The 26,780-nt window shown below is 34.9% G+C and overlaps 1 protein-coding gene across 5 annotated transcripts in view; it reads right to left on the reverse strand.

The window, feature by feature from the left end:
- BBS9 (Bardet-Biedl syndrome 9) overlaps positions 1-26,780 on the reverse strand; it is a 278,787-nt gene that overhangs the window by 135,260 nt on the left and 116,747 nt on the right. For all 5 annotated transcript variants that reach the window (XM_021553258.3, XM_021553256.3, XM_021553257.3 and 2 more), the window contains 2 exons: positions 19,624-19,806; positions 2,906-3,128 (listed from right to left, as the gene is read on the reverse strand). In XM_021553258.3, the coding sequence (XP_021408933.2) occupies positions 2,906-3,128; positions 19,624-19,806 (406 nt within the window). The remainder of the gene's footprint in view (positions 1-2,905; positions 3,129-19,623; positions 19,807-26,780) is intronic.

Genomic DNA, 26,780 nt, shown 5'->3' on the forward strand with positions numbered 1-26,780 from the left:
TCTACCTCTAACATATACTTTTGGATTAACAACAAATATTGACAACTACTTTTGAAGGCATCTTTCAAATAGTATCACACTTTAAGATAATCATCAGCTTTTCAGTGTGGCTTCAGGCAATTTCTCTAGATTTCAGGGTAAACCATCTTGAATGTATTAAATATAACTTCTAGAAATTGAGCTTACTGCTACAGTGCTGCAATACTAGAAGGGTCCTAAGCACTTTAAAAGAATTTTTTTTATGTTGGTTGCTATGGGAAAAAGGATTTTAGTCATTAAGAAGAAGACTGGGCTTAAGAAAAAGTGGCATTGAACAAAATCCTCAAGCTAATGCTGGTTACCCTTCTGGATAATTATAGGACCATCTTTGGATTGGCTTGGAGCTTAAACATCCTGAAGAACTTTCTCCTACATTACCATCCAGTATTGCACCATAAATCCTCAGATACAAATACAATTCTCAGTCTCCCTCTGCACATATGGTTCTACCTCGTTCTCTTCTACCTATTCCAGTTCTCTCCTTTAATGGCTGAGAAAAGGAGTTCCTCTATTATCTAGGCATTGTCAAAGAGCTCTTGACTCAACAGCATTGGTATTTTCTACACTGGTTTCCCTTTATAAGGCATCATTCTAATTTCTTCCATGTGTAGACACAACAGGTGCTTTTAGCTGGACTCAACAGTGAGTCAAATTTTTTGATTATCCTCACTAACAGCTCTGTTTTCATATTAAGGAGTGGTCTTGAGCAGAGGAATCAATTTCTTCTAGGTAAATTTAACCAGGCAGATGAATTCCAGAAATGTACCTAGAGCAATCCAACTGCTAATGAAGAACCAGTACAGGCACAGAGCTAGTTCTGAAACACAGAGAAGACACAAGTCACGCTGCCAGACTCAACTCCTTCTGCCTGCAGATCTGCTTCTAACAGACCACATTATTTGCCAAGGGAGAGATGGCCAGAGAAAACCTGAACAGGTGACAAGACAAACATGTTTAAAAAGTGTCAGTAAAACCTTTATTCTCAAAAAGAAGTTCCAAGTTTTCTCAGTCCATTCAAAGACAAACACACAGAGTTTCAAATCACACAGCATATCCTGCTGGAGGTTAACTACTTAAACACTATGCTACTCTGAGCATTTGACAGAAGTATTTCTCTCTAATGAGCTTCTCATTAATTAAGATAACTTTTTTTTTGTTTTGGCCTCTTTCAAAAATTATATCCTTTCAAAAGTTAATGAGTAAATGCAAAGTCTATCAAGAATGCTATTTCTTCTAATTGGTTTATAATATTTACAAATTTTACTCTTTTCCTAAAAAAATCATAATCTAATTCCTTGAACTCAATAACACTGGTAACTGAATCAGAAGATGTGAATTTCCTTATTAAATCAATTCACTTTATTAGCTGAGAGGGAAAAGTTGAACTGCAGCTATTTACCCCTTTTCAATATTCTTAAGAGGAAAAACAATGGTTATATAATCAAAGTTCAACAAATTAAATGCCCTTCACATATATTTTAGTCTTGCAAAGAAATTCTAACAGAAATTTGTAAAGCAAATATGACACTTACTCTGCCTCACTTCCTTACTTCACATGATTATAAGTCTGGTTCCAGATATGGCAACAGCATAACACTAAAGTAAATTAATATATGTTTATAGACTTTCTACAACTACAGAGTCTGCAGCTGTTTTATTGTGGCACACACAAAGGAGGGCTGCTCATAACAAGGATTTTTGAGCTGCTGAAACATTGTACAGACCATTCATATTATAGTAAACAAGAATTTAATTATTCTTCAAAATGAAAGAAAACAAAATACTGATAATCAAGATACTTCTCTAACACAACTCCAATCCTTATCAAAAACAATATCCATGAAGCCAAAAAATAAACTCCAAATTTTAAGTATGATGTATGTATAAAATATAAAGTTTTCCTTACAGATGTGAAGACTGCTGTAGGAGAAGACATTGACATCAAAGACTGTAGTGATATCATGGTTTAGGAGATTATGAAGCTGCACAAACAGCTAATCCAGATTTAGAGCAGAAAGATGGGGGAAAAAGATACCTGTTTCCAAGTCACCAGGAGTAGCTGATGTTTACTAAGAGTCTATCTATCTCACTGGAGGAAAACAGCAGGAAGAAAATGTCTTGCAACAGTACAAAGATGCTAAACTTCAGACACTAAAGAAAAAGTATAACTTTGCTCCCACTATAACTAAAAAGTAGGAATACAGAAAAGAACATTAATAAAATTTCCTTTAAAAACAGTTACAGACTTACATGACATTCATGTAAATCATTGTGCACTATGAAATCTTGCCCATATTCTTATTCAATATGAAAAATATCATTCAACACATACTCAAATTAGTTTCATCTTCAATTCCATGCTTTCCATGAGATATCACCCAGTCAACTAGTACTTTCTAAATCTGCAGATTTTTTTATTTAGCATTATCACTACTTCATGATTTATCATATGGACATGCCATAAAGCCACTAATACAAATATAATTTCTTTATGAAAACAGGATTTGTCCTTTTGCCATCACATTAGAAGCATACACATGCACACATCCAACTGAAAAGCTCAAAGAAATAAGTGATAAGAATTTTATAATAACAATGACCATCTGTGTTTCATTTGCCGCATTACTGTGTGTATTGTACAAGAGCAACAGTAAGTGTTGAATAAAATGAGAAGAAAACCTCAGACTTGAAATTATTTTATTACCTAAGTTATTCTACTTGTCAGCAACACCAACAGTGTTTGATTTCCACAATCAATGAAAAACAAACTGCAAACAAACAAGAAAATAAAATGTGCAAAATGTTTTGTTTTAATATGCAAATAAATCTTTTGGATTCTGAACATTCATGAACTTCATGTCTTTACCTGGCATGACAGCAGCTTGCTGAGTGGCCGAGTCTGTACTTAATGAAAGACGACCACCCTTGGCCAATCTATCACAGAAAAGGGTGATGTTCTTCTTCAGTCTGCTGGTATCTTTGGGCATGGACAACTGGCTGCTGAGAGTCAGGGCCTGCTCCTTGGAGCTTTTTGACAAACAAGTTCTTAACAAGTAAGAGACCGCAGCATCCACAGTTTCTTCCCAACCCTGCATTTGAGAAAAGGAAATTAAATAAAATTAGGTGAACTGCAATATGATATAGCATATTAAGAATAAGGTGACAAATCATGGACTGAGAATTTTCAAACTATACTGATACATAAAATACAGTTTTGGGGTTAATGAATGTCATGAACATCCAACTTCAACTTGTACAAGCAAAAGTTGAAAAAGCAAACTTATTCCAATATTGAGGTCAACAGAGAAATCTAGTTTCATTAATAACAATATATGGACAGTATGTGATAGAACAGCTAAATTCAGTCATTGCATTAATAACTGAAAACTAGAAGTTCCTGGTTGTGACATTTAAAATTAAGAACAGAATGGAGAACTAAATAAAAGCATAATATGTAGTCTATAATATTATGATGATGATATATCAAGGCCAGAGAAAAAATAATGGAATCACAGATTCTCATAATACAACAATAGCAGAGGACTGCAACACAAAGCTACAGATATTCAGTACCCATTTATCAGAGCAATTAACCTTAAGTTTTGAGCATATGTGTGTCAGTGCTGTGATGAACAGGGACTTTTATTTCAGCAGTGTCAAGCTGTAAATATTTATGAAAAGACCAGCTTAGTAATCACTTCCAGTTAAAACAAACAAATTACACTTAGTAAAAGCAAGTAAGTTTCTTTTCAATAAGCACCTTGAATAACACATTTAAAAGTTAGCTTTGAGTCTGTAGCCTGTACTGCGGTTTTACACACACAAATCAAAGGCATTCTTTTAAGTAAGAATTCCAGATAAAGTCCTACTATTTGTGACAAGGTTATTAGGTTAATGTATAAAATATAATACATGACATCTATCTCATTTTTGCAGTATGACATGTAGATTGACTCCTCTTGATGTATTCTGGAATCTTAAATTACACTCTGATAAGTTATGTGATTAATCCACAGCATCCATAATTAATGAATTGCAAAACAGTCACAAAGCTTTCTCATATCCTTTCATGACAATCTTACAGAGCTTGGATAGAGTTAGCAAGTAATAGAAACGGCTTTGTGGCCAGCTAACTTCATGACTCATATTATCTCTCAGTATTCAGCCACCTGTAAGCAAGTTCTATGTATGTACCTACATGAACAGGAAAGTATATTTAACCACTGTAGTATCAGTGTCTGCTCTATGCTCCTGATTGGCTGCAACTTATTTTGGCAAGTTTAGTGACTTTACAAGTTCTGACATGACAATCTGGAATCACTCAGCTCTACTTGCTGCTAAACTAGCAGAAGGTAACACCAAGCTTGCCCTTTATGAGGTGAGTACTCAGAAAAGAAAACTCAGGTATCCAGCTGTAGTTAATACAAACCCAGCATCTTCTCGTTTTTAAGCTCTTTCTCATGATGTGTTCTGCTTGATTGAAAATACTCAGCTGAACAGCAAAATTGCCTACATATACAAATTTCCATGACTCAGTAAGAGTAATGTTTGAAAGAACAACAATATCAACCTTGCCATAGCCCACTAAGCAAATAAGGTTAATGGATTTCTTCAATCAAATCATGGCTTTTATGAAGGACACTACTTCTATCACAGAAAATCAAAGACCACCTTCCTGATCTTGTTAAATTCCTAAGAACAGATCCAGGGCCGACGCTTACTAGTGGTCAATTACACCAGTGAGACCACACAGTCATACCCACTTCATCCTTGTCCAAACATTCTCTGTGCTGAGTGTCCTGGAAATGTGATGTGTGTGTATAAAAAATTTACATTTTGTAGAGGAACAGGATCACCTAGTGAGTTTTTCTTAGTCAGCATTCACTTTTCTGACTTCAGAAAAACAACATTAACCTATAATCTTATCTGGATTTGCCCCCCATAAAAAAATCCATAAACTAGAACAAAAACTACATAAATCAGAAGAATCATGCCAATCAATCAATGCTGTAGTAGCGGAACGTTTTTCAAATATTCTAGAAAGAGTCCATTAGAATGCAATGCATCCACTGATCTGTGATGGTGACAGGAAATCATCCATTCTGCAGCCAATTTAAAGAGGTTAATGAGCTGGTAAATGCTGTCTACATTCCCACATACTGGGCAATGAAACTTAATATGTACAAAGCACCAAGAACAGCCAAGCCAGCCACTCCTAATTATACTACAAATCATGAAAAATAAGAACAACATAAACATAAGAATCTTGAGTTTCACTAAAGACAAAGAACCACATGATTAACTGTTGTCAACATACAGTAGCTCAGAAGCTGGCCAATATGTCTCTCCAAATAAGTTGTAAAAACGCAAGCAAAAGCGTTTAAATAAAAGCACTGACTTACAAGCTAACAAAAGTCAGGAAATTAAAAGTGGCTAGTATTCTGTCCTTGGCTCACACAGGTATGTTTTACTTTATACCACAGCTTTAAAATTTCCAGCCCTTGTTCTTGTATTTCATTTCCATGTAAAACTGGTTTCTCAGTAGACCATAAAACTCTCTTCTCCAATTCAAGGTCTGTTGACCTCACAAGTCCAGTCAAATCCAAAGTAGCCTTTATGATTAATGAAAGAGTACACAAAAGCTACCACGAAATGAAAAAAAAGTTGGAAAACTTTCTTTCAGGTTTTTTCTCAGGTGATTTTGTACAAGTAAGAATTAACGGCTGCAAATAAGACTGCATTTGTCAGCTAATGTTATCAGTGTAAGGGGAGAATTGAAGGAACAAGGAAAATTCTCCACAAGTTAAAAAAGCTGAGAGATGTTTGAAAATTAAAGTATTCTCATCTATAGCCCACACTGTAGAATGTTTCTACTGCCACAGTTGTAATATTCACGGCTTTCTGTGTAGCATTCTTCATATTTAAGGACCAAAAGGAACACCTTCAACAGGAGTGCGATGCCAGTAATCCATCATTCTATGAACAGCGAACATTGCTGTGACTGTGACAATAAATGTCTGTTAAGACTCACAGAAGGAGGCATTATTAAATCATCCAATTCTTCATGTAATTGAAATAGATAAGAAAAATATTTAATTCACCCATTTTACTGTTTCACTTGGTAAGGCTGGGCTTCATGCTTTGCATATATACATTATTATTATTTTTCTCTTTTAGGTAATAGGCAGAGATTGGCACTTGCTTTTAACCAAATCAAGTACACTGCAGGAGTCTGAAGACCAAATGCAGACTTGTGCGCTATATTATATATATAGTGTACATATGTACTTATTATATTAGTACACATCATTCATGTTCTGTACAAATTGCCACGAAGGATCCTCAGATGTCATGGCATATCTGAGTGTGACCATAATTATACATTCAATCTCACTCTGGCATAAGGCTTCATCCAGAGTACCTTGTTTGTAGCCTGACACTTAGCTGCAAGATTCCACTCCCCAAGAGTTTAGCTGGTCAAAACCAAGGTCAGCTAGACATAGATAGGGGCAGGACCTGAGAGGGATTTCCATACTGTTGTTGTTAAGATACGTAGAGCACATATTTGTAGGGAAAAGTCTGAGATAGGACCTGTTGTCAGATTTGACAGGTTTACTCCTGTAAACCTATGGTGTACCTTCTTAACACATTTATACAGGTAGTATATTTCAGAGATCTACAAATGAATACTGTATGTCTTAAGTACAAATAAATCATTCTTATAGCATATCAGTCAAACTTGAACAAGATTCCTAAGTTCTGTACATAAGCTAGACAAGTATTTGATTGTGTACCTTTCACTTTAAAAGCCTTTATCTTTATTAATATTCCTAAGGCAACAGCCATTTTCTGAGCTGCCTATGATGTAACTTATTCTGGAGTGACAGTCAAGGCAGTTCTGAAAGAATTCAAACGCAATGTGAAATATACCGCATAAACTATGTAAAATTGGTGCCAGCCAAATTATGGGAATTCTTACAGCTGCTCACTCAAGAATTCGCTTGGCTATATCTTATTTCTTTACTTTAGACACAACAGTGATTTCATCGGTTTTCAAAAAACGCTAGAATACTTGAAAGTTCACAATATTAATTACAACCTTGGCATTTATGTTTATCTCAACCACCAGAGAAGAGGTTCTGTATCTGAAAGCATTGTATATGCTAATTCACAAGAAACACCAGCTATGTGCCTCTCAGCACTCTGCTTTTACAGCTATTTAAAAAAAAAAAATCTTATTGCTATATATATAAACCAGTAATCCACCTCTACTGATCCAGTAGTATCCACAACAGGCACAAACCATCAGTAAGTTTGGCCAGGATTCTACTGTGGTACCAGTCTTCCTAACTCATATTCGCCAAGCATATTCTATATTTCTAACTGATCTGTTTGTCTCAAAGAGGAGATAACAGCCACAGAAGCCAAAAACTAGGCATGCAACATCTGCCTGTGCTGTCAGAAATGGAAATGACAAACTTTCTTTGTGAGTGTCCCTGAAAAATTACAGCTAGAAAAACTCTTAGAAGACCTTTTGAAAATAATCAGAAGAAAAAAGCAAACCAATAGACTCAATATCTATTTAGCACTCAGAAAAAAATGGACCCAAGTAGTTCTGAAGTCTTAATGTATTACATCTGAACAGTGTCAAGCGACAATATATTTCTCAAGAAAAGGTTTTCTAAGAAAAAAAATTATTCTTGGTTGAAGAATCATCCTTGTAACAACATAAAACCAGTCTTATTTAACATAATGCATTAGAAACACCAGTCACAGATTATCTGGAATATTCTACAATTCACTTTTGCATTAAAAAAACAGAAAAACCAAAGCAAAAGCACTTCCATACATATAAATAACAAAAACCTACCACTGGGATAAACAAAAAAACAGGGAACTGGCAAAATTCTACAGACTAGTGGAATTTAAGTGTGATGAAAATCCAGACAAATTACTCAAGCTTAAATACATTCCAAATCTATTAAGTGCCTAAGAAGGACATTTGTACTGAGCACACAATAAGTTGAAGTTCTTACATTATACCTGCTCTCTCTGCTCATATCTTTCTTTAAATCATTTTCGATGCATTATGTACATAATATTAACTAATTTGACTCCTACTGCCATTTAAAGAAATTCAGTTCTTATAGAAATTCACAGACTGATGAAAACAATATGATATACTTTATAATTCCAGACAAAGTAAGAGACAGAACAACAAAAATAAAGGAAGAAAATTAGTATAATATGTAGTGCTAGAAAAATAGTTCAAAACCATATGTGAATCAATTTCACTTTAAATTTTTATTTGTGAGATGGTACTCTGAAATCAACCTGCCACAGCATACATCACAGTGGAGACAGCCACGATCCACAGAGCATTACCACACAATTCAGAAGGCTTTAAGCATTCACCCAAAGTAACACCACAGCACATCAAAAGCCTTCAGGCATCTGCCCATACAGAGGAACATCATTTCACTTCAGAAGGCTGCAGGCATCTGCTTTTTGTTGTTCTTCAGCAGAACCTTTTATACCTCTCATTGTTCATGCACTGCACCTGCGTGCCTTCTGTACCCTTTTGTGACTGGTGAGTGAACCTCAGCACTCCATGTCTCATTGCTTTCAGTGCTGGTCACCTGTCCTGCACAGCTGTAGCCCACTGGGGATGAGGCTTGGCCGCAGCTCCAATCCCAATTACCACAAACTGTACCTATATCAACCTACTCTGAAGAGTTTTATGGACATGTAAATCTTATTAAGGGTTTGGACTTAGCAAATTTGCATACTCAAAACAAATTACAATTTAATTGAAACATAAGAAATAAAAGCCAAACAAGGGACAAAAGAAAATGTAAATCCCAGAGAAGTACAAAGCAACATCTTGATAACTCTGACAACAATATGAGCAATCAAGCTCTGTAGGGATTCTGGCCCAAGAGATATATAAGGTAAAACCTTAAACACTCTATGAAGAACAACAAATAAAAGGAAAGTAATCAAGAAAGGAATCAAGATTGTGCAGGAAACTGCATGAGATCTGCTTACAATATTTATCAAACTGGTCCAAGTATAGCAAAACAAATCTGTGCAGAGTTATTAAGTATTTATGCCAGCAACTATTTTCCAGCTACTTAAGAACATCTAATTCAAATATTAGTCTCTCACATTTTGAGATTAATAGACTGCAAAAATCAGACTTAGCAAAAATCCATTGTGAATAAAGTGGGTTAATTTAAAAGTCTGTCACAGACACACTTGTAATTCCTGCACAGCTGCACTGTAATTGCCAGTCACAACAGAAACAGCAACTTTATCTGTTCAATGTAGAAATATTTATTTAATAAAAACTCTCCAACAGCATAAACAACTCTCTACAAAAACTTTTCATTTTAAGTCCTATTTGGTAAACATATATTGATAGCCTATGGCAACTTCACCTGAGAAAAATCTCTATGACATATTTTTTCCTGGAAAGTACACTTGCTATTTAAAAGTTTCTCTGGTATTTTTGTCCTCTGAAGTTCAACTCACAAATGACCAAACACTCCTGCATTTAATATAAATATAGTTTTTGGAGGATTCTATTCTATGGACATTTAACTTTAAAACAAGATTTGCCAAATTCTCATTCTACAGTATCTTCAGATATGGAAAAAAAAGTCAAAAATTCATATGGCTTAGTAATCAAAATTGTGTTTTTAAAATTATCTATAGAATAGGCAGTATTTTTGTTTTAGGAATGGTACTCCTAAACTAATCTAATGGAAAAATCAAACTGTAGAACAGCAATATTAAAAGCAGTGGGTGTTTTAGAAATCTAGCAAAGTGAGCATTACTAAATAAAGGTTCTGAAAGCTGCATGGATGAGGATGATGACCTCTAGCCTTTGAGATTTTAATTTATTTTTCAAGTCAAATTCTGAGCAAAGTCCTGCTCACAGAAACAAGTTATCAGCAGTTGTAGGGTTTTCTGTACTAATAAAACAACTAGTAACACGATTAAAGAGTGTAAGAAAGCAACACCTGTAAGAAAGCAAAACTCTGGGTGCGGATCATAGTCATAATATTTCTAACACTGCTTAACTCTGAGATGCTTTTGAGATTAGTAATTTACTCTCAGGAAAGTGCTTGCTTGACAAAAAAATTATATAACAGCATGAATATAGATGATGGTTCCATTAGCTCCTCCATTAAAATTTAGCCTTTGTATACTGCAGCCAAATTTCCATATAAGTGCATCCTTTTGCACTGGATGTTCTTCATTTGCACAGAAAGACTTTCAAAATAAGGTTAAAATTAGATTAGAGGTAGATCTGTAAGTTTCTTCTGGACAAGTAATGAGTCTGTGTTACTCAACTCTTCTTTCAAATTGTCTCATATGTCAAAATTGGAGCAATACAGAGTGTTTCCTGGCATCTGGTTTGTTGGGGTTTTTTTTCTGGACAACAGCAGTCTTTTAAGAATGGGTAAGAGGCAAGAAAAAGGGCTTATTTTTTCAAGGGATAAATTTTAACTATCTAATTCTACAGTTATTCATCTAGTAATGCTTATTTGTTGTAATATTAATGCATCCTATCTGGAACAGTAAAAGTTCGTACACTCCATGGATTTCTGTAGACACTATTCCCCAATCCTGAATTTTTGAGATATTTTTTTTTCATCTTAATTTTCTTTCTACCTTGACTTCTTATGTCCACTGACTCCTTCTGGGAACTGATGAAAGAAACTCTTGCAAGCACTACACGATTGGAATGGCATGGCTTCTTTTGTTGCCAGCTTCAGAAGTCTGTTGTTTTGATTTTTAGCACTGAAATAATCTAACACTTCATCATTCTTTTCATCAATAACTTTTCACCAGTTAGTTAGGAAAACTGAGGTGCTGTTTGGGTCTTGCAGAGGTTGTCAAAGCTGTCTACAGGCAAGAAAACATACCAAAAGTTGTGCATCTTGCTAAAAAGTGCTACACATCCAGCAATAGGTCTGTCATACATTAATTCTACAATTAGGATCAGCAAGATAACTTTAAATATGGGGGAAAAGAGTCAAACCTTGTTACAGTCAGGCTGAAGGAAAAAAGTAGATAAAACATATGCTAAAACAAGGTGATTGAAACTTCTCATTGCATCTCAGCCCATACTCCTTTTTTATACCACTGATATTCTTGGAGATGAGCTTTTTATCTTTCAATATATCTCTTATTTGGTTACCAATGCAATATGCTATGAAATACTGACAAATGAGATGGTGTTTCCAAAACTTATGAAATATAGAAGCACACAAACTAAAATATGTTAGATCTGAAAAAAAAACTTGCTATAAAGTTTGTTTCCTATTTAAATTCTCAAATTACTTTACAGATACACATCACTATCTTCAAACTCAATTTGGCTGCTTCAAATAGTGGACTTTCTATTCTTCCAAAATGCACAGGTGAGGACAAAGAGGATAGCGGTAAACTCAACTTGCATGTCTACTTAGATAGGCAACTTTCAGATTTATACTAGGGGGTTTTTTGGTTTGTTTGTTTGTTTTTTTCCTGCAAGAGTATCTTAAGGAAAGTTCATTAAGTCCTCCACTTTTTGTACAGATTTCATTTATAAGCTGTTCTACCTTTGAAGTATCTAAGCCATATTTTTAGCTTTATCAAACTTTCACTTCATTGAAAAAGCCAGGAGATGAGGAAGGATATAAATTATGCCATCTTTATTTTACTTTAATCTGGCCTATTTCAATGTAATTCTCTCACTACCTGTGCAAATATAAGAGAATATTGGTATATCGTTCTTAATCTAGGAATTAAGACAAAGCATCTTGCCATTAACTAAAAGAAAAAAAAAATCCATAAATCCATTTGAAAAAACTTACTACTCTAAAAATCATGGTAAAAATAAAAGGTTTTTTCTGGGATCTTGTAACAAAATAAAAAATTCACATGACATCTTCTGTATGATATCCCTATCTACCTATCTCTGTGTGATATGATATCTTTGTAAATTCTGGAAGACAGATTATACAACAGTACACCATGTGAACAATAGCTATAGGTTATCTAGTAATGGCCAGAAAATGCTACATGATTGCAACTTAGAACCAAGAACAACCATCAACAACTTCAGAAGCAAATCAGTCTCACCACAACTGGTTCCCCCCACTTCCCCCAAAATACAAAGATTAGCTTGGTGATTAGATCTTGATACACCCTCTCAGAAATGTCTCTGACCACGAGATCTAAGGGAAATTATGAATTTAGCTGCAAACTATTGCCACATGTTCAATACAAACAGAGAGCTTCACAAAATTATTGGGAGGTATGGTTAGATAAAATGCTACTAACATAGCACTACAGTATTTATAATAAAAGTAGCATAGTTTTGTACTGATGCCAGACAATCAGAAAGTAAAACCAACAACAAATATGCAATTTTAATTCTATAAATCCCATCCTACTAGAAAACATAAAAATCATACTGTAATTATGATGAAACAGATTTGTTATTTCAGTATATAAGCAATTGCATCAGAATTTTACAATTAATTGTAAATGCTATTACATTTCTAATATACTAGTACAGTATTGATTAATACACAGAATCATAGAATGGTTCAGGTTGGAAGGGACTTTCATGATCCTCCAGTTCCATAGGCAGGGACATCTTCCACTAGACCAGGTTACTCAAAGCCCCATCCAAGCTGGCCTTGAACACTTTCATGGATGGAAGACCCATCTCTTGTAAACCCTTTTACTGAAAGGCTGCATAGCAATAGTCTGAGGATCTTTCAATTAGGACACAATACCAAGGGAATTCTTCACTGACAATAAACTTCTTTAAAAGAAAAAAGAAAAGTGAAAGAAAGAGCCACTGATTATATATATTGGGTGCTAAGACCCTTTGCTGAACATTTCTGTAATCACTGTAATGCATCACTCTTGTCATTAAGCAGTTTAGATGACAACTGATCTGAACTCCTGGTATGCACCACATACTCAGTAATTACTACTACACTAAAATGGCTCTTTGTACCTGAATGAGACAGATCACCCTAACAAAGAGGAAGTTTAGAGGTCTCCATCACGATATTACATAAAGAATGATGTCTGATAAAATAAGCTTATTTAATTTCTGAAACAAAGAGTGCATCTCTTATGACAGTACTTCTCAGGGTACCCAAATTACTATAAAATTACTATATGCTGGAAGCAAACTAATCAAAGCAGAACACAGTTCTGCCTTACTAATTTACACCAATAAATAAGATTCCTAAGTAGGTCTCTGTTTACAACAGAGACAGAGCACTGAAGATTAACTTCAGGATCTCCAATATCAGCAGAAAAAATGAGTGCTCAAGTTAAAATTAATTCTCAAAATTTTTCATTAATATACATATAAAGTATAAATGTATGATGCATAAATGTATAAAATACATACAATAGATATGTCAGATTCTCCATTAGCTTAAGCTTTTTACCAAAGTTGAATGCTTGTTCTGAGCTTGATACAATTTTCAGGGAATACAACTAAATAAGACAAGAATACAATTCTTTCTGAACTTTGAACATTGATAATTCATAATGCATACCAAACCTATTTCTGCATAATTTTGTTTAAATCAATTGTATGCCATCTGGAAGAAATAGAGAAAGCTTCATTTTTTGAAAACCATTACAATTGCCAACCAGCAGAAGCAAGCCTGTTAAAAAAAAATTAAATCTTAGAGCCCCCTCTTATTAAACACCAGAAAAAGAGCAAATTATTAAAAAATTGAAAATACAATTGGGCATAGCTTCTTTTGATATTCTTTTGAAGTGGAAAGCATCAGATAAAGATATATTATAGGTTTTCAATAATCCATAAAAGCTTCTAACAGACCCCATTAGGCCTTTCTTTCTCAGACCAAGAGAATATTGGCACTTTTCTATTCTACTCAGAAAATTCACTGGGAGAAATCACATGAATTTAGCTACAAATGAAGATCACTAGACAGTGGTGCAATGTGTCTTCAACTTGCTATTGCTGCCATAACCCACAGCCTTCTTAGTAACTAAAATTAACTGCATGAAGAAAACAATTACCAGACACTTAAAGAAACTGTGATTGTGCTTGCAGTAGTGGTAAGACCAGCTCTTTGGTCTTCAAATTCCTTCTTTTGTTATAAGTTACTTAACATTTGATCTTTTGTGTTCGGACATTCCAACATTGTCAAATAATCAATCAGTTTGAAACTCTGCTGTTAAGGATAACAAAAGTAGACAGCTGCAGTAACTTAGTGGCTTTACAACCACATGTCCTGTCCACCTACTCATATTAAGAGTGACAGAGAGCTGGGGTTGTTTAGCCTGGAGAAAAGGAGGTTCAGGAAAGACCTTACCACACTCTTCAACTCCCTGAAAGGAGGTTGTAGCCAGGTGGGAGGTGGCCTCTTCTCCTGCACAACCAACAAGAGGACAAAACAACAAAGTCTCAAGCTGCACCAGAGGAGGCTCAGGTTGGAATTGGGCTGCCCAGGGAGGTGGTAGAGTCACCATCCCTCAAAGTGTTCAGGAAACGACTGGGTGTGACAAAGGTTGAACTCCAGGATCCTGCAAGTCTTTTCCAACCTAAAGCTTCTATGATTCTAGTTATCTCTGGTATACTCTTGTCTTCTTGAAAGCAGGCTAGCAGGCAGAACACTGATTTTCCATATCAAAACATACTATAAAAGAATGTTGAGGTACTTGAACCATGGTCTCTTACTTCTGTTATTGTCCAGCTGGGTCATATACACATGCATGAGCAAAGGACATCGACAGGAACCAGCCACCACTACTCAATTTTAAACCTTTCTCCCTAATGCAGGACTTTCCCTGCCCAGGGAAGAGTGGAAATCTCATTTCTTCACCTTCTTCCCCTCACTTGACAATCCTATGTTACCCCAAAAGGAACTAAACTTCAGGCTGAGACTGATCTTTTATACTGAAAAATTACTGGGTTTATTGGGAAAGCCAAAAGCGTCTTCCTTGTATTTTAGTGATTAAGGTTTTTAAGCCTACTAGCTTTTTGCCCCCATTTCTCTTAGACTTAGATGGATCACTGTACCAGAAGAGTCTTTCTGAATGGTTCTGTTGCATGATATTGATTCAAATAGGAGGAAGACTTCGCTATTAGTTTTGATCACTAAAAAATGTTACTGAATGTCATTTAAAGTAATTTTCTAAGCTGGATAAAAAACAACAAATTTTGTGTGTTTTTCTCTCTAAAACCACTTATCTGCAGATGTATTATCCACCTTGTGTCTAAAAAGAAGGAGGGGAATAAACAAAATGTATCTGCTGCAAACTTGTCTGTTGACAAAAATAAAGAATACAACCATATGAAAAACTGGCTCCAAGTTACCTGTCATCACGGCCCACTGCCTTGTGGTGGTTTTGTGAGATTCTGTTGGTTTATTTGGTTTGGGGTGGAGTTTTTTGTTACATTTAGGAAATTTTAACTAAAAGATAATTTGTACTAGCCTATGGCAAACAAGAAAATATTAAATATTTCAGCATATTTTAAAATATTTCATTCTGGTACACAGTTGGAACTTTGCATTTAAGAAGTGGTTACAATAACAAAGGGAATACAGAAACCATAAGGCACAAAAAACTAATTCCAGATTATTTGTATGGTGATCAAGAGCTAGGTTGGATTAATTACAAGAATTACAGTGACAATTTCCAATAAATTCTAAAAATTAGAGTTCATTAAAAGTACTCTTGCCAACTTAAAGCTTCAAAAGTACTGGACAGCAGTGAAAAATTCAGAGAAAATTTTTTCTAATGTCAGTCATGACAGAATTAATCCTGCTGGAGTTACAGAAATAACCTTACCTTTGATTTTGAGAGTTTAATCTCAGTAAAGGATTCTTTCCACACAACGGTATTTTTTACATTATTCAAGAACTCTAAAACCCATTTGCTATCATGCATAAAATCTAGCAGGCTATCTAGCTGTTCCCAAATGATTTTTTCTTTTTCTCGTGAATTACATTCAGATCATCTTTTTACAGTAAGGAGAGATACTTTTGAGAGTACCTCCTGTGACTTTTACAGGCATTTCAGGAGTTTTTTCTGACACCATTTCTTTTTCATCATTGCCTTTAAGTGTATTTTTCAACTTTATCTAATCAACACTGTGAAGTGGTAAATTTATAGTCCCTAATGTAAGTTAATTACTGTAAATAATTAAGTCAATTAAAATATGCATTTCACCCTCAGGCATATTTTTCTTTCAAATTACAACTTCAATAAAATCCTAAGATCTAATACAGACATTTACTTGATTGGTATGTCTCCAAACATAAATAAAGAGAGATGGGAATGTACTTCCTCAACACCAGTTTATAGCTGTTACTGTTAACTATAGTAACAAATGTGACTGTGACAAGCAAGGAATGATTCTGAGCAATGAAGCACTTGTATGTAATTATTTGGTAACATCAGGGGAACTATGAAAATATTTACTCTTCAGTAAGAGTTGCTGTTGATAGCTGTACTGCCAAGGGCCCTCCATCAGTCTTAAAGTCAGAATGTTTGTATCGACAGACATATTCTCCCTTTGTAATGTCTTAAACAAAGACAGCATTAATACCTTAATGATCAGGCATACAAGCCATTAGTCAATCCAGATGCCATCCAACCATTATATCAAAACTACCCCATGTAGCATGAACCCTTTGAACCCTTTAAATTAGCCTGGACAAATTCCCCCCTCTCCCAGACGGATTTCCTATTGTAAACATATACTTTATCACAAACTCAGCATTTTTTAAATCTTTTTCTATCCAGAATACTCAGCTTGGTAAAGGATAATCACTGAAAAACACCCCTTAGAAATGTTGGGGGGTGTGGGGATGGTTTGTTTCAGACTTTATAGTATTTCAATTTTCTGTCAGTCCCTGTTACAAGCTAATAACAAATATGTTAGTCTAGCAGAACAGGGACCAATTCTCCTGGAAAAAAAATGAATCATGTAACAAAATCTCTGATACATTTTTAACATTATTAACAAATCATGAATTTTTGTCTCCAAAAGCATCCTAAAGTGTTTTTCTACCATATAATTCAACAGCTAGAAAAATATAGAACTCAAAACCAATATACATGTGAAAGTATAGTTTGAATGCAGCTGGAACACTATGCTCTGAAATAGTATTAATAGATACTTCTATAGTCTGAATATGGATTTTATTTTAGTCCCATAGCAACAAAGTACATTGCACAAACCCACACCTAACTTCTCTGCAACTCTTTTTCTTTGGTTTTGGCATCAATTTCTTAGTGGCTTCATTAGCAGAAGAATTAGTTCATTTATCCCACTGAGACCTGAGAGATTTCGTTCAATTTCTGATGCTACACTTCTACAACTGCACAGCATTCAGGAAAGAATCACTGAAAAAGAGGAAGGTCCTTGTATTTCCAACACTGAACACTTTTAGTCAGTTTTATCAAAGCAGTGCTATTTAGGTGCTAGTTCGAAGTTTACTGCGAGAAGCAAAGCATGATGCCAAATATCTGTTATTCACATAAAATATGCAAGTTTGCAGTATTTCTTCCACTCTATCTTTGTAGACAAGAAAACCCAAATTTTATATGTTCTTAGACAAAAGTTTGCAGCAACAGACACCATTTAGCAGTCTAAGAAAAAATGGTGACACAATGAGAACAGAGAACACCACTTTCAGGTTTGCTAAGTATCTAACTGAAGTGATAGCCAGGTCTAGAAAACACGATACAATCTGTTCTAAATGAAATGGCATATATGAGAATAATGTTGATGCTATGGTAGAAGAGGCATTTCTTTTTATGTTAACAGTGTATTCCAAATATTTCCCTTTTTTTTAAGAAAGCACTTCCACAGTTTAACACTCACAAGGCAGAAAATGTTCTGGAGATGTAGACTGCATCCAAACTGTCTTCTAACACATTCCCTCCAAATAAAAATACAACAAACCATTGTGCAGAATTGTTTGAAGAGTAAATAAAAATTCTTCAGAGTATTTTCTTTCACTAGTGTTCTACTTCACTGCTTATAAGGAAACCTGAACACTAGCTAGAAGCTTCTGTCTGTAAATATCATTGGTATGTCAGAAGATTTCCCCATTCCCTGCCTAAGCTTCTTAAATTACATTCAGATTTCTGTGGTATCATAACAACTTCAATATGGCACGTAATTCAGTATTTTGTAGAGATTTTGTTTCTATTTCCACCTCCAGTTGTTGGTTTACATTCTTCATCCTGACTGCTCTGCAGGATATACATCCTTACAACGCTTATGTGAAGTCTTGCAGCTTAACAGAACATTGTTAACCACCATGTTAAAACCACACCAAGATATAGGCTGAAGCAAAATCCTGCATTACAGGATACGACAAATTGTACCATATTTTATCAACATTTGCGTCAAAGCAACCCAATTCCTGATGGCAAAATAAAAATTAGTCATGTAAAAAAATGTTTGGGCTTTTAGGATATTAATAGGAACTTTCTTTGAATTCAGTTCATGGGAATGCACCTTCCTCAGTTGTGAAGCTTGATTTTCCAATTTTAAATGAGGACTAAGTCCAAAATAAATCTCAACAAAACTGTTTTGTTTTGTTCACCTGCTATGAGTCAATATAATGTAAAATGCCAAAATGCTTTTTGCCCCCCCTGGGTGGAAATGGCAGAAGATCCTAGATTCACTTGGAACACAGTACAAGCTTTCTAAAAGACCACGAACCATGCCAGGTATTCCAGTTATGCACCAAAATCTGCATTCACTGTACATTGCAAAAACCCCATGCAGAGCATGAAAATTAAAATTAATGTGTACTTAAGATAATTCTTGAAACTAACTGGGGATCAATTCTTAACAAAGTTGAGAACATTCTTTAATTCAACTAAAGCAGTGTTTAGCTGTGGACTTTAGGTGTGGATATAAACAGCATTACTTTTCTTCACAGTCTATTCTCCAGATTTTATACACAATCTCACCTGGTCACACTCATAAATCAAAACAGAATTAGCAAGACATTTACAGAATGCAGAACTATATAGAGCATGGCTTGGAGTACAAGGAAATAGTCTATTCACAATATTTTGCTTAGAAAACTTTCTTCCATTATATAAACCACTGTAAATACACTGAGGACAAAATATTGCAAATGATTAATAAACTTAAATTATGTACTGTGTGTACCTTTAATATTTCCATTGAATGTGGACATGTGTGTTATAGAACATTTATATTAGAGTCTTCAAAACCTGGGGGATTATTCTGTTTATCCTAAACACAGGACAGAAGGTAAAAATCAGCTAAATTTATGTGAGACATTCCTACTTGGCTTGATAAGGAAAGGCTAAGCGGAATTTAACTGGTACCACCCATGTCCTCTTTTGAAACATTCTATAATCTACTCCTACTTTTCCACTTTGCTGTGAAATCAGCATAGTCTGCATCAAACACCTACTTAGGAAGGCTACTTAAATTACTTCGAAGGACAGTCTTCAGCAAAGTACGGGGGAAGTTAAGGGCTTAAAGGTCTGTGAAATAGCATTTTTTAACCAGCTCTTACAGATTCTTACCAGCTCTTGTGTATCTTCTGCTAATGGCAAAAATGTAGCTTCCAAAATAGCAATTTGATCAGTGCTGAGCTTCTGCCACAAACTAATCAGCATAATCAACAGATGGGTGGCACTTTTCAACTTTGCAAATGCCTGGAACATGTTGGCTTGATTTTCTTCTGCTGCATCTGCTAGAGCTATTACCTGTAAAAATTACAAACATCTGTTAAATATAATCCTACCATCCGTGAACACTCAACACTGAAATTACCTTTGGCACAATCTTGCTTTCCTTTAGAAGATCCTTAGGAATTCTGTTTTCCATAAACACAAACCACAGAGTATTAAATGAGTTATCATTTATCTAGATTTTTCTTTTGCATACCCAAGGCAATTTCAAGTCCATATGGCAACAGGATTAATCCATCTAGTACAATAAGTGTAGAAAGGATTTTGTTTAGAGCATATTTTTAAGGCATTCCTGAAATTAATCCCCATCATATCACATAATACGTGACAATAAACTAATTTTCAGGTTTATATCACACACTTATCTCCATATGACCAGTAAACCTACTGTATTAATCAAAAACAACACATTGATTTTATGCTATTAAAAAGGCAGCATATAATTATTTCCATTGGAACACAGCTGCCATCTGTTATTTTATTAACTCTCATGTCTCTCCATGTTTTGCCCTAGTTTCTTCAGCTTTTATGCCAAAATGTAAACATTATGGATCACGTATATGAAGGCAATATCACTTTAAGTGCCAAACACTATGAAAGAACTTTCAAAATAAAATACAAGTAACAAATTCACTTTGTCTAATACTGTAAAAGTTTTGCTGAGTACTTCAAGATGGGGGAAACCAGAAAAGCTATTATACAATACTCTACTCAGTTCAGAAATAACCTGTCATTGTATACAATACTGTCTACTCGCAGCATTGAAAAAAAATGTATTTCAAAAAATATTGCTATAAACGTCTTAATTCTTGAAATAGAATGTGTAGACATTTTCCATCACTGGTGAAAAGAGAGGATGACAGTGATTCCAATAGGCAATTGCTGTAATGTCAATATGACAAGAGACTTTCCACAGTATTTGCACTGGAGTACTTCAAGTAAAGGAAAGGTATACAGGTTATGGGTTCATCCCGGGGGAGCACAACATAGAAGACCTGTTCTCAGGAGTGTCATCACATCTCCATGTTACCCAAACAACACTTGGTTCACAGAAGCGTTGATTATCTGATTGTTATTTAAATCAACACAAAGCACCTCTCTCAATCATTTTCTGTTTATGTATCTGCAAGACAGGGTAATAAGTGTTTGACTGGAGTTGTGAAAAGCTTCATAGAAATAAAGTTAAGTGTAATTAGTATTACAACAGAATTTACAAAGTACAACGTGCAGAGCCTGATCCATTAACATTTTGGCAACAGCAGGAAAATGAAAATACTATATATGATGCATCTTCAGCAGGGAAAGAGAGCCAACCAGCTGTTAGCATTTGGTGGAGGAAAACTATTTTTAATCTGCAATGCTGGCATTAGAGATGTATATGTGTTCCCTCCAAGCTCCCATGTGACTGGGAAGATAAAGAAAACAGAATTTTAGAGGACTATAAATATGAAACATTTCAAACAAAATGTGTTGATAGCTTTTGTTTTAGATTTTAAAATGCAATCTTTCCAAATAAAGCAGAGAGACCACAGGACACCATGAGTCCAAACACTACATAAATCAGAGCCAAGTAACAAAATAAACAAACAAACAAAAAAATGCAGCTAACCATGTGAAGGAGAACCAAGAAATTAATCCCAAGCAGTGAAAACCAACATCACAAACTTTGGTCAAAGTAATGATATCACCGACATGTCACCTGATGCATTTGTGTTGGCATTCAATTTGCTCTGACCAAAGTCTTGATGCTTTCCACACCTCATGTTCTACAAAAGGTTCCATACCACAGTACTTTCCAAGAGTTATGAGTGATAAAGCCACCTGATAAGCAGCACACTATGTAGCAACCTACATCAGATGTCTCTGACCCATGTAACCACTAATTTCATGCATTGTACAGCTTCATCTTTCTGAGATAAGCAACAACAGTAAAATCTTCCTCAGTCTAACAGAGGCCTTCAAATATCTGATCTCTTTTCCTGTCCAACACTGAAAATTTGGGAAGAAAAATAAATGGAGAGGAATTTAACATGCTGATGAGGTGTGCTCATTCATTGGTATGCTTCCTATAATGTTATCACCGATTGGGATAGTACAGTTCAGAATTCCTGGCAAGCTACCTGTACCCTACCATGGATAATGCTCAGACAATATTAATTTTACTGAAGATCCAGGCAAATAGAGTTACCATTGTGTGATAACTACCTGAGCCCCACTTACACAGCAAAGGCTACTTTCTAGAGTCATTCATAAATTCCCAGGTGATTTCTCACTCTGTACTATATTTCAACTGACACTCTCCTACATACTTCAGAAACACAAATAGCATAAAGAGAAGTAACTGACATGGCCTTTTACCTTATGGAGCCTTCATTTTAGGATAGGTTTTCTTCCCATTTTATAACCATGAACAAAGGAGATGCTCACCTTTCCACAGGCTCTAGGTGTAAAACAAATATCACAGTACTCCCAAACAATGCCTGATGCACCAAGTCCATAACTTATAAAAACTGCTTAACAACCTTAACAACTACTTAAAGTTCTTCTTTGGCACAAAATTCTACAGCTCCATGCACAATAATATAAGGTAAGTTTTATTAAAGTGATAGTCCTAAGTTTCTAAAGGAGAAGCACAGTCTTTAAGCATTGCAGGTCACTGAAACATAGCAATTAAATCTTCAGATAGCTGCATATATACAAGTTCTACTTTACACTTGCAGAAAAAACAAGGAGAGGGAAAAAAACCACTTCTAAGTACTAATTATTCTGATAACAGATAAACTGACCCAACATAGCTTTCTGAGATCTGGAATATCCAGGATACAGGACAGTACAACATGAATTACTACACTCTAATGTAGGCATGCACCAATGTAGTAATTTTAAAAAAGCCTCAAGACTAAAGATTCCTTGACAATACATGATTACACAGTAAATACTTGATAGGAGGAGTCAAAAAAGGAAAATCTTTTCTCATGGAGTAAAATTACTCTAAAAATCTCTCAGGATATGAGCTAAAAATTTCAGCAGTATTCCTTCATTCAAACACCTGCAGAATTTAGGAATGAGTAAGTTTTAACAATATGACATCCATATTTTCAATCATTTTATTTTCACCTGAACATCTCTATTTATATTTTGTAATATTTGAGGAACATAAAGAATCTGTACCCTATGCAATCTGAGATCCTAGTCTCTTCAGACTCAGTCATGATTTCTCCATAATTTCCCAACTTGGTTTTCTGTTCTCAGAGTAGCTGTTCAATCCGTTTAATATCCTTTTTATCATCTTTCTAAATAGATATAAAACCTTTTAAAAAAAGAAAACCTCTCCCTGTCTCACTTTTTCACAGGATAGATAGGAAAATACATTGCAACTGACAGTCCAAAAGGTAGCTTACATACAGAGATTTTAGACCAACTGGAAAATATTAAGTAAAAAGTCCATCTATATTGCATAAGACCTATCATTGCCTACTTAAAGTTTTTCTTTCTCCTTCTTTAACATCACAAAGCTTTCAAGCAAAGAAAACTAAAAATAAGTTTTTCAAACTATCTTTCTAAAATTTATGAAAGAAAGGAAATTATCTGATGTAGGAAATATTTCAGAGATACTGAAATAGTGTGGAAGTACAATATCGAGCATATATTTTTATAACTGATCAAAACTTGCTTTTAAATTATATTATTTTAAATTTTTTTCTGAACAGATTCCTACTCTGCTTCACTACATGTAACTACAGAAAACTAAAGGCCAGTTAACTTACTATGAAAGCACATTGTAAAAAAATATATGAGGAATTACTCTCTAAATAAAGATAATGTTTAAGATTTTCACTAAATTTCATATTCATAGCTGGAATGGTAGAGCTGAAATCCAGATTTTTTTTTTAATAAGCTTGAGAACTTCAGTCCCCATCACTATTACAAAGATTTGACTTCAATAATTTCCAAGCATAGAACATTTCTCAGTGTTTTCAGCCTTAGGTGTTTACGCAGAAAGATGTCTCTCCATCCTCATTTCATTGCTAAGTAGGTCTTGTAAGATGCCAAGCATGTGAAAACTGTAAACTAATGCTGATGTTAAGTTTTAAAGCCAGAGTTCTCCATCATTAGTGGTAATGTAAGATATTTTAAGGGCATTGTTTAACATCCAGCAATAACTTCAAAATTGGTTATGCCTCTTGAAAAAAGGCTTGCAACATAGCCCACTCTTGTACATGCAGACAAATTTCTTGAGACAATAATAACCATAATAATGACTCTCCCAGACTTATTCTAATAATACAAAAAAAAAAAAAAAATACAATTCCAAAAACACAAAACACTTTCTTCTTAGCTGGATAGGAAGTTGAAGAAAACTTTGAAAAAGTAAAGGGCAAGAAAGGAGCATGAAGTTCCAGGGAGCTTCCTGTATGCTGGCAGTGTTTTCTTGGAGTCCCTAACACCATTGGGACCAAAAACTCTGCCAGATTTTATGCCATATCCTAAAATGGAGAACAGGAAAAGTGACAGATAATTTGGTTTTATTTTTTTGTTTAAACAGAAGAAGGAAAAACAACAGCTATTCACAACTGGCAAAAAAAATAGCCAACTAGTCTTACTGTCATATAGCTTGGGTTCAGCTTCCAGAGTTTTGAAGTAACTTTATTTTTAGTAGAAATTAAGTATGAAGAAACAGAATTTTGGCATTTAAGGAATAGAGAATCCCTTTACATGTAATCCATAGCACTTATGAGCAACTCTTGTATGAAAATTTTGTTACAATAAGAAAGATAACTTTGGAAATTTAATTATTCTGAAATTAACACAGGAATGATGAAGCTCACAGGTTTCTTCTGGCAATTATTTTTACAAAATAATTTATTGCAAGAAAGTTAATTGATCCAATCCCTTTCAACTATTTTTAAGCAGAATTAATCTTCATAAAGCAGATTGTTATGAGTATAAAGCAGGAAGAAATGGAGACCTGAGAAATGTTAATTATGGCTTCTTCCTTGCTATTGACACAGGACATTTACTACGAGTCTCACCCTTTTCCCGATTTTAGAGAAGGAAATACAACTCAGTTGCCAAACCTAAAACAAGATCTAATTATTTTTTGTGTGGTTTTAAGAAGCCTCCATCACATATCTTAAATCACATAGGATGTTCCAGCATTTGAAGTCAAACATGTTTTTTTCTTACATGCCCCTTTTTTTACCTCAATATATAATATTCTTAATACCCTTACTCTAGGAGTAAACTTTTTAGTTTTCTTAAACAGGCAAGTCTCAAAGTAGTTTCCAAGATAGAGAAATAGTGATTAGCAGCTTGATTCCCTGTGCAGACCATCTCACTCAACAGCCATTGTGCGCAGAGCTTTTGACAGGTGACTAAAGCTTTATGGAATGCGGGCAGAGATATCCATGTCAGAGGGCGATCTTTATCAAACGCTCCGTCACCAGGAAGAATAACCATGTCCCTGTCACGAGGGAGCATTTCTAAACGCCATGGTGTTCCCACAGCGCAGCAGCGGCAACGTGAGAGCGCACATTGGGATTAAGTACCCCAGTCCACAATTATCTGCCCTTAGGAGGATGTCTCAGCTTGTGCTAACCATGACTGCAGCTCTTTAAATTGTGGCACAGGACCACCATGATGACAACAAAGCATCAATTCACTAGATGCCAAATACTCGACTTTCAAGTGAAGCTCAACGTGGCCTTGATGAGAGAAGACAGCAGAGACAAAAGATATGGCAACACAACGACCCATGCTTTATCTGGATGCACACAGCTACCTCCTGAAAATCTACTGCCTCACTTGATGAACATGAAATTAACACAAGTAATTATTATAGTCTGTCCCTCTGGAAACAAGAAGAGTTAGATTAAGAAAATCCTGAGGGCTGTCAGGGAAGCTGTGTGGTTTTGTTTTCTTCTGTAGCTTCCACGACAGAATTATCACTAACAGCTCTATTGCATCTTTCTAAATTGGATTTTGCCACAAAGCAACACTATCTACAAGCATAACAAAGGCTGCACACTTTGATGACAGTCAACTCAAACACTTACAAGAGCCAAATGTATGCACTGTTTACATTCAGAACCCTCTTTTGAAACTTCACAAGTATCAAAGCTGTGTCTTGCACAAAACCAAAGTGGGAGTGGATTATTGCCACAGAGAATCATGCTGCATCATTTATTTTAATTCTTTCATTTTAGGAACTAGTGACAATGATGTCAGTAAGAAAATCTTTGGGGATAAAGTAAATATAATTTCAGCTATACAGCAGCATAGGAGTATGAATATGGTCAGGTCAAAAGGGAAAAAATATCTCCATCTTTTAAATTTTTCCTCTTTAGAATACTCTATAAGAAAATAGGCTTCTTCTTCAAAGTCTCTCTCTCCAGCTTTTACCTACACCATTATAGTCTGAATAGAATTATTTTTGAAAATTACTGCAAAACATTTAGTGGGTTTAGAACCCCAGACACCTCAGTGCATTATCCAAAAAATACTTGATTACTAATACATTTAAGCCCAAATTAAAACCCTGAGAGATCAATGTCATCCTGTTCCATACCATTTTCTATTTTGTCTGTACTAAGTACATAAACAACCTTTCCAGTAAAATCCAAGCATGGAGACCACCTGGTTAGCTCTACTTTAAATTAGTATATTCTAATTAGAGTAAGAAATTCATATTCCTTTGATTCAAAACATGCAGCTCTTCATGTGCAGAAATCAATTTATATTTTTTTTCTGTCTTAGCAACACTAATAAAGTGGCTAAAACCTGCTTGTTTCCATCACTGTTCACCGTTTACTGCTTATTTAAACACATCTTTATACTGCCCATCCTTAACTGAGCTTCCTTGTGTAAAGCCATGGGAAGAGAAATGAGGAATTGCTTTTGTGTCTGATGTTCCATCTGCAGTAAACATTACAGTTAAGGCTATTTTAACTTGATTAATATACTTACCTATATTAGTCTCTTTTTTCATA

Source organism: Lonchura striata, chromosome 1 (genome assembly GCF_046129695.1).
Source record: "Lonchura striata isolate bLonStr1 chromosome 1, bLonStr1.mat, whole genome shotgun sequence".
Classification (NCBI taxonomy): domain Eukaryota; kingdom Metazoa; phylum Chordata; class Aves; order Passeriformes; family Estrildidae; genus Lonchura; species Lonchura striata.